The 17,383-nt window shown below is 42.7% G+C and overlaps 1 protein-coding gene across 1 annotated transcript in view; it reads right to left on the reverse strand.

Moving 5' to 3' along the window:
* Positions 1-378: 378 nt before the first annotated feature.
* Trappc11 (trafficking protein particle complex subunit 11) overlaps positions 379-17,383 on the reverse strand; it is a 44,491-nt gene continuing 27,486 nt past the window's right edge. Inside the window, exons 22-30 of the mRNA XM_055593586.1 lie at positions 17,039-17,160; positions 16,443-16,562; positions 15,051-15,116; positions 14,786-14,942; positions 11,477-11,588; positions 8,896-8,987; positions 6,581-6,714; positions 4,641-4,808; positions 379-1,617 (exon numbers count right to left, since the gene is read on the reverse strand). Of these exons, the coding sequence (XP_055449561.1) occupies positions 1,573-1,617; positions 4,641-4,808; positions 6,581-6,714; positions 8,896-8,987; positions 11,477-11,588; positions 14,786-14,942; positions 15,051-15,116; positions 16,443-16,562; positions 17,039-17,160 (1,016 nt within the window). The 3' untranslated portion in view covers positions 379-1,572. The remainder of the gene's footprint in view (positions 1,618-4,640; positions 4,809-6,580; positions 6,715-8,895; positions 8,988-11,476; positions 11,589-14,785; positions 14,943-15,050; positions 15,117-16,442; positions 16,563-17,038; positions 17,161-17,383) is intronic.

Consider the following 17,383-nt stretch of genomic DNA (forward strand, 5'->3'; position numbering starts at 1 on the left):
GGTGATAAATTTTTTATCACCAGCCATTGTATGGAAGAGTAAAAAATAAAAATACTTGTTTATTTGGTAAAGCAGACACAACTAACACAGTTAAGATGCCACACTGACATCAGGGCTAAATTTAACTATACATCCGTGACTTGTCTGCTACAAGCGTGTATCTTAAACTTGAAAACATCAGTGTCAACACATGGGACTTTATTGTTTGCGCACTGCATGCGAGTACCACAGAGTCCACAGGGGCCTTAGAGAATGTCATCTGGAAGTTTAACTTCCAGCTACATCTGACCAGAGGTCATGGGATCAACCTGGCAGCTTATAACGGAGAATCCAAACAAAACACTAGGATACAAAACAGGGGCCAACAGAGTACAGGTATTTCATGAAACGTGTTTACGGTTTATATTAAGGACGTATGTTTATAAACATGTACACGTTCATTTACATATTGCACTGTGTACAAGGAATGACAAATCCACACAGATGTCAGGTCAGGTCTTAACCACGTCTCTTTAGGAAAACTCAATACACTGAGCAAACAGTCACTGGCCAGCCAGCCGTGCGGGTGAGATCCAGCCCCAGTCCACCGCAGGTCCCCCACAGAGCCTGTCGCTGTCTGAGCCAGAGCAAGTCCGGAACACAGAGCACTTCCCACGCCCTGCAGTCGCCTGGTCAAGTGTTCTTCGTAAAGGCTGCTGCACACACTGAAATCAAACCCAGCCAAAAGCAATCAAAGATACCTACAAGCAGGCGTGAAAGGGAACATATTTATTTACATCACTATTTCCTTTTTACGATATGCCCGCAGTCTACATAATACAAATTAGGTAGCTTTAAATTAAGATATTTTACAAAGAAAATGTTCATGAAAAAAAAAATGATTTTTTTTCATTTATGTGAATTTAAAGGGCGTTCTAAATAGCACTTGTGAAATTATGCCATGTGACTGAAAACTCTTAATGACAAAAAACTTACTCAAAAAACTTACTTTAGGAATTATGTTTATAATCAGATCCTTCCAGGAATATGAACTTGTTTCATAAATGATGTACATGTGGGTTGTAGTTGGAAACTTTCTGATGGTAAGTAAACAGATGACGCCCTTCAAATGCTTCAATTAAATCCCCAGCAGTCTGTCTGTACATCAGGGCCTGAGCTGCTTGCTGCGTGCATGCGCTAAGCACGCAGGGAACTGACGAGGTCGGCCACCTCTAGGCACAACTGGCTGTGGGCACCTCCTCTGTCCAGGCCCTCTTGGGCCTCTGTTTCTGCAAGCCCTGTACATCCAAAGCACACCCCTTGGGAACATCAGGCCAACCATGAAAGGCCTTCTAACAGCAGCGATGACTTGACAACCTTTCACAACACATTGACAGATTTCAACTTTTATTAGTGAAACTAGAGATGATTTTCTTAATATTTTAACCATGAGTTCCTCTGAATAGCTGGGTCTTATATCCATTAAAAAATAGGCAAGATTAACTTTTCACCATGATCGAAGCTACAGTCACATTGGGTCTCCGGGGTACTCTGTTGACTCCTCTGTAAGAACACCGCGGGCTGGGCTGGACATCATGCAGCAGCAATGGAGGTGTCATCCAGGAGCCGGCCCTGAGGCTGCACAGCAGGAAGGAAGATGGGATTACACAGCTGCAACAAGAGAGCCCTGTTCCTGAGAGCACTGTGGAATTTCCGCAGCTACTTTACAAACCGAAACACCAGCTGTGCGTGTACCTCCACCCGCAGATGCACCTGGGTGGGCATCTCTGCTAGCCCTGCGCTCCTGCAGCTCCCACAGACGCGCACAGCATATGAATTGGGAGCTGCTTACGATGCCGGCCCACCATGCAGGCTCAAGGCCCTCCTACATCCCAAGACCTGAACTGACACAGAGCTCCTTTGGGGCATTCAAGATCTTCTAATCTCCTATTTGGGAAATACATCCATCCATCCACCCACCCACCCACCTATCCATCCATCCACCGAATTCATCCACCCACCGATCCATCCATCCATCCATCCATCCCTATATCTCAAGAATAAAAGCAAACATGTTCCCTTTTCTATGGCTGCTGACAATAAAACGTAAAACACTACACCACAACAGTCAATACTAAGGACAAATAAAGACATCACAGAGCTAAGGAGATGGCTCAGCTGGCAGAGTGCCTGCTCTGCACGTCCGGATGTCATGGGATAAAGGGCACTATGGCACATGCTTGTGATCCCAGCAATGGGAAGAAGGCAAAGATAGGCAGATCCCTGGGGCTCACTGGCTCCAACATGGTTTACTGACAAGTTCCAGGCCAGCGAGAGCTCCTATCTCAAAAAGCAAGATGGACAGTGCCTGACAAACAACATAAGGTTGACCTTTGACCTCGACACATATGCGTACATGCCCACGTGTACATACACGCAGACACACACACAGCATTAAAATTTTGCTTTGTTTTCTAGTGTTGAATATGAATGTAACTGTTTCAGCTATAAAATTCCTAATAGGTTATCAACACACGAGAGAATCATCTAGTGGTAACTGATTCTTATTTTTAAGACAGGGTCTCTCTCTGTAACCTGGATGTCCTGGGAACTCCCTGTGTAGACTTTGACTAAACTCACAGACATCCTGCCTCTGCCTCCCAAGGGCTGGAACTAAAGTGTGCAGCAGTCAACTTCTGTAGGGGAAAGCATGGGAGAGTGCTCAGAAAATGAAACACGATGCTACAACTGTAAAACTCAAAGGCTGCCCGCTACACCCGAGGCAGCACGGGTGTGTATCCACATATGTGGAGGAGCACACGAGCATGCGCATGTTGTACGTGCGCAGCCGGGAGTATACAGGCATGCGTTTGTATGATATGTGTGGACAAGTACACGCAGATATATTTCTGTAGCGCGGATGGGTGTTGAGCACAGTCCAAGAATGGAGTCGCCTGAGGAGAATTCTGAGTGTTTATGAAGAAACCCCAAGAAAACAAGACCTGAATCTGTGACTTCAGTTTCTTCAAAAACGTGAATCCTTCTTGGAATGTGCTTTCGTGTCCTCCTCCCCAAGGTGGGACAGACAGGAGTGAGTTTACTTCAGAGTACTCATCACACCTGGCTATTTTTACTACCTCTTCATATCCCTCCATGGAGAAACATGCTTTCGCCTCGTGTGGCTTACCCTGTGTTTGCCCACTTTGCTGAGGTGACTCCTCACGGCTCTCAGGGTATAAACTGATGCTCGGAAGGCGGCTTGCTATTTCATGGGACTTTACCTCACTCTTAGGCTTTATTCTTCCGAGTTCAACTGCCTTTAGAGTCGCAAACACACGGGTCTTTAACATTTACAATGGGCACCAAACATTGAATACATTCCTATTCCTTTTTTTTAAAGATTTGTTTATTTATTATGTACACAATGTTCTGTCTACATGTGGACCCGCATGCCAGAAGAGGGCACCAGATCTCATTATAGATGGTTGTGAGCCACCATGTGGCTCCTGGGAATTGAAGTTACCATCTCTGGAAGAGCACACAGTGCTCTTAACCTCTGAGCCATCTCTCCAGCCCTCTATTCCTTACTTTTACTTTTTATTTTCTGCTTACTTACGCCCAGTCAAATATACAGCTTTGCACGGTACACTCATAGGAATGTATTCACATTATGCAACTAACTGAATCTAATTGTTCAAAGAAAAACAGTGACCAACTCTGCTTTAGAAAAGCCCTGTTCAATAGGTGGCTAATCATAGTTAGCTTCTGAGCTTAATGCAAACAATGAGCATTCTAAGTTTAATTTAATTTCACTTAAATCTCAATAGTGGCAAGTAGTTACCTAACTAGATCGACCAGCTTAGAATTATATAAGGGTACAGTAGGGTATAAAATCTCACAATCAAAAGACTGTGACAGCCATAATTAGAACTAGGTTTGAGTATATAAAGGAACAAAAGAGATTAGCTGAGGAGCCCAAATCTCTTTCCTCGGTATAATTATGCCAGTGTCTGAAACAAGTTAGCCCTAGGTAGCCAGAATATGACCCAGTGTGTGTGTACTCACGATGAAACTAGTACTGCTGTGTTTAGCTACAGCAAATTTCCAACAGCCAAACAGGCAGAGACCTCTCACCCTCCCACTCTTTCTCACCAAGGCATGAAACACTGTCCCCTGCAGGTGACGGCAGACACAGGAACAGCAGGGTGCATGCCTTTAAATGGGACCAAATAAAAAGGTTTAAAAATCCATCTAGCATACGGAGATCTGAAGTTATAAGACTATTGTTATTGTTATTATGGTGCTGGGGATCAAACGCTTGCTCTCATGAATGCAAAACTGCTCACATTCTTAAAACAAAACAAAACAAACAAGCAAAAGAAATAAAAAAAAAAAAACCAATGAATTTATATTGGAGCTTTTAAGACTACCAAAAATACGTGTTTTCTGATGCTCACCCCACTGGTTGAGACCTGCTGACCTACAGGAACGACAGTCTTTGAAATCAGATTCTATAAGATAGTTCCATAGCAAAGAACAGAACTGGCAAATGTATATATTAACAGCAAATGCTATTATCGCTAGCCTCCAACTTCACTCGATGAAGCTTCTGCCTGTTTTAAGGCGATGAGTTTAAAAGGCGGGCAATGCCTAAGCCTTACCTTCACAAAGATGCTGGTCGGCATAAAACGTCTGAGCAGCTGGTTGGTGAAGTTGGGAAATCTAAGCACGTTGATGCTGAGCGATGGCAGCTGCTGGTACCCAGCCATCAGAGGATAGAAATTATACAGCATTTCCTGTTTGGTGCCAGGTAGAATGCGTAATCGGATCTAGTCAGAAAAAGCCAGAGAAAAGCAGTCACACACACAGTTTCCTACATGAATACACATGTACTTACACAAGCCTCAGTTACTGAGGAAGGACAGAGCCGCTGGTGAAGGGCGCACGTCCTCCTCCGGTCCGTCTTCTGAAACACAGGGCTGAGTAAGTGCAACGGGACACATGCTACTGACAGAGGCGTCATCACTCAGCTTCTACCAAGATCTGAGGGCAGCAGATGCCTTCTTAAGAACTCTAGTCAGGATACCACTTTGTGTCCTAATCCTCAAAAGATATTACATAATAATTTGCCCAAACCATATCTCTGTATAGGTATTTTTCAACAACGTGGAAACTATTTGGTATTGGTTATTTCTCTCAGGGATTTTTATATTCCACGTCAAGATAGACAGCTTCGGAGGTGGGGCTGGAATCTTTACTAATACTTGAGGGGTCAGCAGACAGCTCAGCAGGTAAGGTGCTTGCTGCCACGCCTGACAACTTAAGTTCAATCTCAGGGTCCCCACATAGTGAAAGGAGAGAAACGGCTCCCACAAAATGTCCTCTGACCTCCACAGGCACACCCTGACGCAAATGCACATGGCATTCCTACACACATTTACATAAATACTTAAGTATAATAAAAAGATTTTATACGTCAGAAAAATACACACTATAAAGTTTTGACATTTTGGGTGGAGAGATGGCTCGGAGGTTAAGAGCACTGGCTGTTCTTCCAAAGTTCCTGAGTTCAATTCCCAGCAACCAACAAGGTGGCTCACAACCATCTATAATGAGATCTGGTGTCTTCTTCTGGCGTATAGGCATATATGCAGACAGAATAATGTAAAAATAATAATAAATAAATAAATCTTAAAAAAAAGTTTTGACATTTCATCCTTTCTACTTGTAAGATGAGACCTGCAAACAGCTTCTGTATGTGAGAAGACAGTGTGAGCGTATGCACAACGTGCCTGGGACAACACAGCACAGGCTTTCAATGTACTAAAGCTAGGCTATGTAAAATTTTATGCCACAAATTTGTAATGGTGCATGGCGATATTACATAGTGCATATTTAACTCTCTATTTCACAACAAACAGAACGCTGAATATGCAGGGCAAACTGGTTGACTTGTTCAGGGCAGTCTTGTGCATTAAGACGTTTGTTCCTGTCATTATAACTGTCCTTTTCTAATAAGAGGTATTTGCTGACAAATATGAGGTGTCTGTTACCATTCTCACTCTTCTCGGGACCATGTTTTTGACTGACTTTTGTGTTTACTCATTTTAAAAATCGATAAAGCTTTTCCATCCGATTTGACTGAATAAGAAAGAAAGGTTTAACAGGCAAAAACTATATGAACATAGCAGAAAAAAGTAAACTCTATGCAAGATCAAAACCTATACAAGTCTTCAGAAAAGAAAGCAGGCTTTAACCTCAATGTAGCTGCGCTCCAGACCTCAGGCCAGGACACAAGGCAAGTACAGAGGAGGTTTACAGTTCTCCGGAATAATAATAATAATAATAATAATAATAATAATAATATTATTATTATTATTATTATTATTATATAGTCCAGCAATTGGTGAACTGTGCTTTATAAGGAGAAAGAACCTGTCTGATCTTGAAGATGTGAAAGGGTAACCTGCCTCTGCAGGAACTTTTTAAACTTTAAAAAAAGCTTAAAATTTTACTGCTAACAAAACACATAGCCCAGCTCCCCAATTCCTGATCACACCTCTGAGGTCACACATACAGCACCAGCAAAGATGACCTGTACCTGTTTCAGACCCGAGAACATGAAGGCATCGCTGGGCTCCACAGAAATTTCCACATCTTGAACCAAGTCGGTCTTATTCTGTAAGTGATACCTGACAGGCAAGGACTCTCTGACGCGCCCAAACGATGGCAGGTCTACAGAGAAAGAGTGTGGTTCTCTTGGTTAAGTAGAACAAAAAGCTCATCACTCACGGTCTTGTATTAGTCAGTCACAGTGTTGTGCAAGTTATCTTTGCTAGTATGAGCTCCTTTGATCAGACAAAGGATGCTGATAGGAAAATCTGCTGAGAGGGAATTAAGTCTGAAAATTAAGTCTGACACTGAAAGAGAGTCTGGTTACCATGAAGTGAATTTACAAATAACTTTCCAAATCCACAAAACATCTCCCAAAATATCGATCATAGCTCCTAAACGAGAATAAACAAACACTGTGTTTTACTGGCAGTAAAATTTCTATTCCATTCATCCACTCATTCAGATGTGCCTTTTTTTGGGAGTTCTGCAGACTTATTTTTACTGACATGCAAAAATGGAATGTTTCGTGAATTTGTGACCATCCCCGCAGAGGCCATGCTAGTGCTGTCTGTGCTGTTCCAGTCACAAGCAGCTCTGCTTAGGCAAGCATTGCAGGAGGCTATTTTTAAAGTCACCATAGACACGGTAGGGGCTGATAAAGAAATGTTTCTTGATAGAATTATTCAACGAAGAGAGAAGAAATGAGCCAGGCACATAATGGTGCACACCTGTAAGCCGAGCACTTGCAAGTGAGAGGGAGAGCGAATAATAAGAGTTTAAGGCCAGCCTTGGCTATACAGTGATTCTTAGGCTAGCATCAACTATATATCTCTCTATCTTGAAAAAGACCAAGAAAAAGAAAGAGAGGGGGTGGGTGTAAAATATGATAGATACTATGTGCCTCCTGGCTAGCTTAGACTGTGTGTGATCCTATGTAAAAAGGAGAGGGGGCAGATTTTGTACCCATCGAAGGGAACATTAACTGTGAAGCATTCCTAACAAAAATTTAAACCTGACTCTCATCAGGTCTGATGACTGTCAAATTACAGGGATAGGAAAAGACTTAAAAATGCTATCATACAGTTAACATACTCCAAACTGTTAGAAATTCTACCAAATGGTGTGGTTTCTTCAATCAATAAACAGGAAGAGGACACGGAAAAGGTGGACATAGGAGAGGAGGTGGGCGTGAGTATGAAGACTAGTACTGAAAAGAATGATGGGGATTAACAATAGGAGGAGGAGAGGACATGGGAGACAGGGCACTAGCCTAGCCTACGAGAGTCAGGTACTTACCAAAGACTTTTTAAGGTGAGGAACACTCAGCCAACCAAAGTTTCAACAACAGAATGTGGTGATGCTAAGAATCTATTGCTAGTCTGGGCATAGCGCCACACACCTTTTATCCCAGCACTCAAGAGACGGAGGCAGGAGAATTTCTGTTAGTTTGGTCTACTTAGCAAGTTCAAGGCCATGGAAGACTATATAGTGAGATCATGCCTCAACCACCCTCCTACACAATCCAAGAATCCATTGATAATTTTAAGTGACAATAATGAAACAATGAGGTTCATAAAAGCCATGCTCACAATCATTTTATAGATGAAATGGCATGTGGGATTTGGCTGATAACTGGGGTAACTGGGGTAAGGGTAAACATATAAAGTTTAAAATGTTAGCCATCAGCAGGGTATCAGCAGTAGCTGAGACTCACAGCCAAACTTTAGGCAGAGTGCAGGGACTCTTATGGAAGAAGGGGGTGATAGAAAGACCTGGAGGGGACAGGAGCTCCACAAGGAGAGCAACAGAACCAAAATATCTGGGCCCAGGGGGTCCTGCAGAGACTGATGAATCAACCACAGACCATGAATGGAAAGGACCTTAACCGCCTGCTCAGATGTAGCCCATGGGCAGCTCAGTCTCCATGTGGGTTCCCTAGTAAGGGGAGCACAGTCTGTCTCTGACATGGACTCAGTGGATGGTTCTTTGATCACCTCCCCCTAGCAAGGTGATCAAAAAGAAAAAGGATGTAGCCAGTCCTGATGAGACCTGATAGGCTAGGGTCAGTTAGTAGGGGAGGAGGACCTCCCCTATCAGTGGGCTAGGGGAGTGGCACAAAAGGGGTAAGAGGGAGGGTGTGATTGGGAGGATATGAGGAAGAGGACTACAGTCAGGATTTCAAGTGAATAAATTGTAATAAATAATAATAATAAATAAAAACATTAGCCATTTTGCATAATACACTGTTTAGAAACTAAACTCTTAAAAGCCCTGTATCAAGTAACATCAGAATCCTGCTACCTGCATTCACATGGAGAGGGATGCTTTCAACAATCACGTGAGGCAGCGTGATGACGGTCCTGATGACAGGGATGTTCTCCATGCCTGAGGTCCTACGGTACAAAGTTCATTTTTGAAACTCACACTTAAAAAATGTTATTCAACCAAATACAGGAATATGTTTTACCAGCTTTAAAACAATATCCGTCTTCAAAAACTCCATCAACAGAGTTTTGTCCAGAAGGAGCTTTTTGAATCCCACTGTTGTTTTGAACATTCCATGAGCAGATGTTATAATCCAGGGCTGCTGTGTGAAACCACTGGGAGCTAAGGCAGGAGCTGTGTCTGACTGCCAACACTGAGGCACACCACTGTGTCTGGGAAGCAGGCTTTTCTCAAAGCAAAAGTACTGCAGATTTCCACAGTGATCAAATCCCTCTTCTCTCACGGGATGCTGCTGAGGTAGGCCCAGACTGCGTTCAGAGGGCATAGTTAGACCCGTCACAAGCACACAGCAAAAATGAAGAATTAAGACATTTTACTATCAGTAGAAAGTGAGGTACTCTAAGATCTACTGAGATGAGGTAGTAAAACAAGACTGTTCAAGGTCCCCTTTGTGTTAGAGCCTGGTGGATCTGCAGTGGGGGGGTGTCACGGATCCCAGGGAGATCTCTTATACAAACCCCTGCACGGGGGACCTACTAGAGAGCAAAGCCAGCACAAGGCAGGCACTAGGTGATCACCAGTAAGAAATCACCTTACAGGATTACAGCAGCATGGCAGAAACACCAAGTGCCTTTCAGTTCATGCCTAACTCCCACAGCATATAAATTAGCCATCAACATGTGGTGGTGTGAAATGGCAAGTTGGGTTTTTATTTTATTTTCTTAAGGTTTTTAATCTTAGTAAAATGACCTATTTTTCTATTCTCACTTTAAAGAATTTCACCTGTAAGTTCCAATATGGAAGATATTGATATGTATAACTCATAAAACCCCTTCATTGTTTTCAGTGACTTTTCAAAGTGTAAAGGTGTCTGGAAATCACTGGATTTGAGAACTACTAACCCATGGCTTAAAGATGCACCTTGTCAGACCCACAGTCTTCAAGGAAGGGCTGGGGATGGACTCCAGAAGCGAAGTACATGCTTAGTGCGTGCAAGGCCATGGATCCATCCCCAGCACTGGAAACAAGACCAGAAACAATTGCTGGAGACCTTTCTGTTTCGTATTTGATTTCTGACATGAGAATAATGAGGCCATGGAATTACACCTACTTTTTTTTTAAGCTTAAAGGCAACTTTTAATATTTTCTTTACAGCTATTGATTTTATGTTTAAAACTTTTCTACTTCAGTTAATTCTGGAAATTTGTAAAATTTTAAAATTTGTAAAAATTTTAAATGATTGTATCAAACACTTCCTTATGGGCCAACTAGAAAACTCAGCAGGTAAAGTCACTTTGGCCAAACCTGATGGTCTGAATTCAGCCCCATGGCCTACATGGGGAGCCATGAGTGATTCTTTGGTTGGTGATTTCCCAATCACTAGTAAGACTGAGACTCTCTCACTATGCCCACTGGCCACCTGGCTTCCTCAGCTCGAAGCCCTTCCCACTTTTTCACAGGTGAGCTGTCCATGTCTTAGGATACCCAGAGGTAAGCTCTAACCCTTATCAGTTACGCATTCTACAAAGATCTTCACCCATTTTACACTTTATCTTTTCATTCTTTCTTTATGATTTCTTTCCACGAATTGGAAATTTTACTAGTTTCTAGACTTATATATTTTATGTGTGTAAGTATTTTGCCTGAATGGATATATGTGCATCACATGTGAGTTTGGTGCCTGTGAAGGTCAGAAGAGGGTGATGGATCTTGTTCGTAATGATTCTGAGCCAACATGTGGCGCTGGAAACCAACCCTGGGTCTTCTTAACTGCTGAGCCCTCCCTCCAGCCCCAGACAACACCTTTCTAAGATATGCCGCTGAGAGGCTTGTTTCTGACCGATAGAAACACGACTGAGCTTTGTACAGCAACATTATATCCAGTAACCTCCAGCCCCCAATCCCTAATCCCTTGGGTCATCTTCTTAAAAACTCCATTTGCATATGTTTAAGTGTGTACGTGGGCATACCTATATTTGGGCATGTGTGTGCCACACCGTGAGTGTGGAGGTCAGAGGACAACTTATGGGAGTAGCTTCTTCCTTTCCACCATGTGGAGTCTAGAGAACAAACTCAGGCCGTCAGGCTCGGCAGCAAGCGCTTTCAGCTGCTGAGCCATCTTCCTGGAAACTCCTCTTGGGTTTTCATGTAGACAATCCTACTGATCACCTGAGGGCATTCTACTTGATGCTTTTCACAGCCCTACCTTCAGATTTGGTTTGACTAAAATTTTCCTGGCATTTTAGCCAGCAACTGTGTCAAACAGAGCTTGATTTATCGTCCTCGTCGTTGTAATTTAGCACGGTGGTCACACAAACTGCTGGACCCTCCACCCTGCGCTTCAGCATGAGGAATGGGAACGACAAACAGTAAAGCTATTACGACAAAGACACTGGAGGAGCCCGAGGGCCGATGCGATTTTTTTTTTTTTTTTTACCTCTTCCAGGAGATGATGTAATGTCCTGTGGCCACTCCACCTTCCGCCTTCCCAGCAGACGGGTAGCAGAGACAGAAGCATTCACTAGCGCTCTCTCCCGTCTGTAAGACAACTACAGGAAAGAATCCTTACAGCCCACACCGTACATTCATCCACGGCAGCATCCCCTCAGGTGGACAATAAAGCATACCTTACAAGTTAACTCTTTTACAAACTTAGAAACCAATGCTCAGAAATACTATGTTACTTTTTCTAGGTCATGAAAGTCCAGTATTTGGGCTAATCTATCAATATTTGTTGCAGTTGCAGTAAAAAAAATGGGGGAGGGCTGGCGAGACGGCTCAGAGGTTAAGAGCACTGTCTGCTCCTCCAGAGGTCCTGAGTTCAATCCCCACAACCTCACGGTGGCTCACAACCATTTATAATAAGATCTGGTGCCCTCTTCTGCCCTGCAGATGTACATGCAGAAAGAACATTGTACACCACTAGGGGCAGCTGGAAAGAGAGCTGGGTAGGAGGTCAGATCTCCAATGCCTCTAAAAAGCTGGGTGTGGTCCCACATGCACCTGTAATCCCAGTGCTGAGGGGAAGGGGAAAAGAGGTGCCACTGGGGCTTTGTGGCTGCCAGGCTGGGTCCAGGTTCAGTGAGCCTTGTCTCAAGAGAATAAGGTAGAAATGTAGCAGATATCTGACATCCTCTTCTGGTTTTTGTATGTGCACATGAATGTATGCACCCACATACTTTTGCATGCACACACACCACCACCACCACCACCACCAACGGTCAGCTATATTTCTGCCACAAAGTAATGAATGTGGAACTTGAAGAAACAGTGATACCATATGGTAATTTAGTTTCCTTTTTCCAAATTATTTCATGGCAGAAAGAAAGAGAGAGAAATGAAGGAGAGAAAGAGAAAGAAAAAAGAAAGAAAGAAAGAAAGAAAGAAAGAAAGAAAGAAAGAAAGAAAGAAAGCTGTTACTGATAGTATTCACACCGTTACTCTTTTTTACTCACTACTGAACTCACTCTAACAGAAAGCAATCTCCCTCGCTCAACTCTTCCCTTGCTGTACACATCTCTTTGCACAGGAAGAGATCCTCTTGGCAGTTGTATAGTAAATTCCTTAATGATAAACATCTATCTAAATTAAATCTCTACATCTCAGCACTTCACAGCCACAATGACAGTCTTTAAATACAAGTGGTGACAGGTTCTAGCTAACAGAATTTTAGCAATCAGTGGGCAACTACAAAGTAACAACATTCCTAAACACCTTAGTATTTTTATGGTTACCCAAAGAAGATGGCTGTACTAGACAATGGTTATCTGATTGTAGACAATCCCCAGAGAGAAAGAAAGGGGCTGGTCAATTCTTAAGTTTCTTCAAGTAAACTTAAAAAGTAGCAGACAACATTGCACCCTAACACATTTTTAGAAATGTATCAGTTCCAGCCTTTGGAGATGGCTTTTAAAAAAAAAAATCCTGGGCTAGTCATAACGCAGTCTACCAAGGTTCTCCTTAAATTCTAAGTTAGGGAAAATGACCATGATGCCTATGAACAAATATCAGTGTGGTGCATTTGTGACCCAGAAGCGCTGCACTGTTGGTTATGAATACAGAAGAAGCCATGAGGCAAAATGCGAGTGGCCCCTACGAGATGGGAGAGCCCACAAACCTGAGTCTCCCCTAGACCCTGAGAAGGAACTACCCACAAGACATTGTTTCTAGAATTTCTAACCTCCAGAACTTTAAGACAAGGTCAACTTCATGGTCACTGTTACACCAGCAATAAGACACTGAAATACCAAAGGATCACACCAGAAATCATTCCTCAATGTAATATATGCTCATTAAATCATGTCAGCCATATAGAGATGAAAAAACATGGCTCTGACTCTCCAGAAACACAGTCTCCTCAGGGAGCTATATGTAGAAATGGATAATGCAGTATCATGGGTTATTACAACAGAAGTATGGACAACGTGCCATGGGTGCGCAGATGGAGTATGAAACCTTCGTAGGAGGGTCAGAAACTCTACTTGTGAGTCATACATAAGGAGCAAGCAAAGGTGAAACACATGGAAAGAGATGTGAGAGGGTTTTGGACGAAAGTGATAATCCATTCAAAAGTCCAAGCCATGTCTGATAATACAGCACATCGGCCTCAGTTTAAGTGGGAGGGCAGCAAGGGAAAGGAAAGAGGCTGGTGTAAAGGATGCTGGCAAGCTTCATCGCGGCCAAGATTGCTGTGTAAGTAGGAAAGACAAGATCAGAATGGGTTTAGAGGAATCAGATTCCAGCAGCACACACGAGGGAAATAACAGCTGGCAAGAAGGAAACAAGCCAGGATGGCGGTTAAAGTGGGACTGAGAGGCTACTCAGGGCACAGACAGAGAGTGAAACTCAGCGTGGGCTGAGCCAGGTGCAAAGGAGGTTTCTCCCTCTGTACACCGAGTCTTCTAGCCCGACTAGGGAACATGGGCAGTCAAAGGTTCTGTGGTGGCTGAAGGCTTCAAGAAAGGAAAGTGGGAAACCCAAGCCAGGCTCTTGGAAATGCTCAACATGACAAGCAAACCAGCTGTGTCCAAACCCTGCAAGCACTGGTGAGTGCCCACAGCTAAAGCAGTAGACAGTGTGCTTCTTTTGCTTTTGCTCACTATGCTTGGCCTCAGCATCTACTGGGGGATAATTTTGCTTGCATTAACACTCACATTAGCTTTTTTTACCCACAACACTTTATGAAAGTACACTGAACAGGAAAGGTGTCACCCTGGGTTTGAATCTGCCCTCTGGAATGCTTTAGCTTGAGTAAGCAAGCAAATTTGTTGTCCATTTAATAAACACCTTGTCCCTTTTCCAGTTATAAAAACCAGTAAACATTAATTTCAAATTAACAAAAAAAACCTTCAAATTTCGAAAATGAAAATCCTATTTTACTTTCAAGTACATTTCTCAAAATGTTACTTCCTTATGCTGAGCATAGTGGCACATGTCTGTAATTACAGCACTCAAGAAGTACAGGCAGGAGGGTAGGAGCTCAGGGACATCCTCAATGATCAAGTTCAAGACTAGCTTTGGCCACATGTGGCTCAAAACACAACAAAGCAAAACCCAAACATGATCTTTTAAAATAAAGTATACTTAAGCATATTGTAAATACTAATCCTACCTTAACTCTAAATGCACTTACTTTGGGGAATACTATGTCTCAAGTTCCCTTATTTTGCAAAAATCTAGCCATTATACTGCTAACTTATGAACACACACACACACCCAGCATCTGTGAGAACAATGTATTTTTTACCTTTCTCCACTTGGGACTCCAGATGATCCATTGAGGTCATAGCTGGAGCAAGCTGTAGCTCACTGGACACAATTGTGAGGGCCCAAGGTGAGGCACTTAAAACATCCGTCATCAACAAAAAGGGGATGTCCGCATAGACTCTTTCCAGGTGCTCAAACTGCCACCAAGGAAGAGAAAAGGTTGATCAGCAATTACACCAATCCACTTCACTTTTTTCTCTTAATTCCTCTAACTGACATGTCCCAGCATGCATCATGGACCATACCTTTGTGGAAACAAATCTGACTGCGACATCAAATGGAAAGACAGTTTCTATTGTTACAGTTTCATCCTGCAAGAAAACATAAGGCGCACATTCAACGGCTTATCTAAACTTTTAACATAAATTTTTAAAGTTAGAAGGCAAGAGTGCAATTTAGAATTGCTCAGTTGAAGGAGAGAACCAATTCCTACTATTGTTCCCCAGCTTTAAACACTGTGGAATGCACATATGTATGTGCATGCAAACACATTTGTTGGTGTAATGTTCTTGTGGAATGTATACAATTTACCCTTGTTCATGCAAATGCTGATTTCTGTAACCCACTATCTGGTTTCAATCCAGACATTGCATTATGATGCTTATTCTGAGCATCACCTTTCTCAAGGTTGTGTAAACATGCCACCATTTGTTCTCAGTAACTGTCAATTAAACAACCAGCCAATGCTGCCTAATAGAGAGAACAGGATGGGACATCCTGATCTGGTGGGGAGGAGAAGGAAGCGAGTGGGAGGACTGGGAGAGCAGAGATTGCGAAGAGAGGACTTGGAACCATGAGGAGAGATGAACTGGACCTAAGATATTACTAAAAGCAAGTATAATGGGTGAAATCTGAATGGAAGGAAACTATGCAGGCTTGGAGGTTTAGGATGGAGTAACTATAGCCCAGCATTGTGCTCTAGGTTAATTAAAGAAATCCTAGTCTCTGTGTGGTAATTTGGGTATACAGCTAGTTTAGGAATAACCACTGTTTAACTTAAAGATCAATCAATAGTAAATATTAATATTCAACAACACATATGTAAAATAAACAAATATAAATGGAAGGCATTGGTTAGAAGCTCAGGCTTAGGAAAGTCACACACATAAACCTAAACTCTAGGTCTGTTTCCTAATGCTCAGATGTGTTGGCAAGCCAGGTAGTGGTGGTGCACGCCTTTACTACCAGCACTCTGGAGGCAGAGGTGGGCAGAGCTCTGTGAGTCTGCGCCAGTCTGGTCTACATAGCAAGTTCCAGGACCGCCAGGGCTCTGTAGAGAGACTCCATTTCAAGAAACAAATGGTTCACATAAAGTGTGGGGTTATGCGCCCATCTCCTAAGTCCTATCGAAGAGGCTCTGAACCATACCAGGCTACATGAAATTCCTGGCTTTCTTCTTAACTAGAAAGCACTGATCACCCTTTCAACAACCTTTTCTCTTCCAATAACTTATCAACAGCCCACGGCCCACAACCTCTGCAAAAACCACACTATAGTCCTCAATTCCTGGGCTTTTGCTTCTGTTGGGCTGAGAGACCAACCTATAAGATAATATATTACTGCCAAGACAAAAAAGATGTTCAAATAACACAAAGTAGAAGTGCTTCATACGTGAAAAACAGTCATTTAAAAAATACCTTATGACACTTGCAGATAATTTCTTTTCCTTCAACAGTTGTATTGATCAGGTAAGAAACATAGACAAGGAACATTCTGGAGCCCACCGTTCCGCAGCGAACATATACTGTTTTTTCTAGCTGCAACACAGTAAGTATTGTGATTGAATTACAGAGACTTCCAGATATTCTAAGACAATGTTCCCATTTAGAGATTTCTGGTTAGATACCTTTTACAGGTTGTTAGAGTTTAACTGATTTGACTAATGAAAGCTCTGCCCCCAGCCACTGGGAACACTGAGCTGACCCTCCATGAGATGATCATCCACCTTTTTTATTCTCTCCTTTAACGTCTCAAGAACTTTTTCTATGTGATTTGGAAACAGAAGCTGACTGAGAAGTTACTGCCAGTTACAGACACCCGCGATTTCACTAGCAAAAGGAAGTCCACTACAGAGTTGCTTGTTCTAAAACCCCTGCATAAAAACAAGGCTAAGTGTGTAAAACACATAGGAGATGCTCACTAACTCAGGCACTTTCCCAGTGTTCAGCTATGCTATGCTACTTTAGTTGCAGATGAATGAATGCCCGCTCCAGTCCCTGCTGACCAAGCTCACCTGCTCCCCTGGATTTAAGTCTCCCACAGGAATGTCAGTGAGTAAGGCTGGGTAGGACTCATCACAGAGTTCTGTTCCACGAAGTGTCACATGAGTTTTCTGAGTCAGGTTGGCATCCTGCCCTGTGAAGGTTGATACAGTGATGCTTTAGGACATTACCATGACAACAGATACAAACACTGTATTATGCCACCTTCTAAATGAATATCCTATCATTGGCATGATGCTGTTTACCTTGTTACTATGTTGATGCAAAGGGAACTGAGGTTTCAGACCATGCATTTTAATTCACTGTAACTGGGCTCACACATGCATCTTTATGAATCAAAGTTGGAACTATTATGA

The sequence above is a fragment of the Psammomys obesus genome, unplaced genomic scaffold (genome assembly GCF_907164565.1).
Source record: "Psammomys obesus unplaced genomic scaffold, mPsaObe1.curated_primary_1811, whole genome shotgun sequence".
Lineage (NCBI taxonomy): Eukaryota > Metazoa > Chordata > Mammalia > Rodentia > Muridae > Psammomys > Psammomys obesus.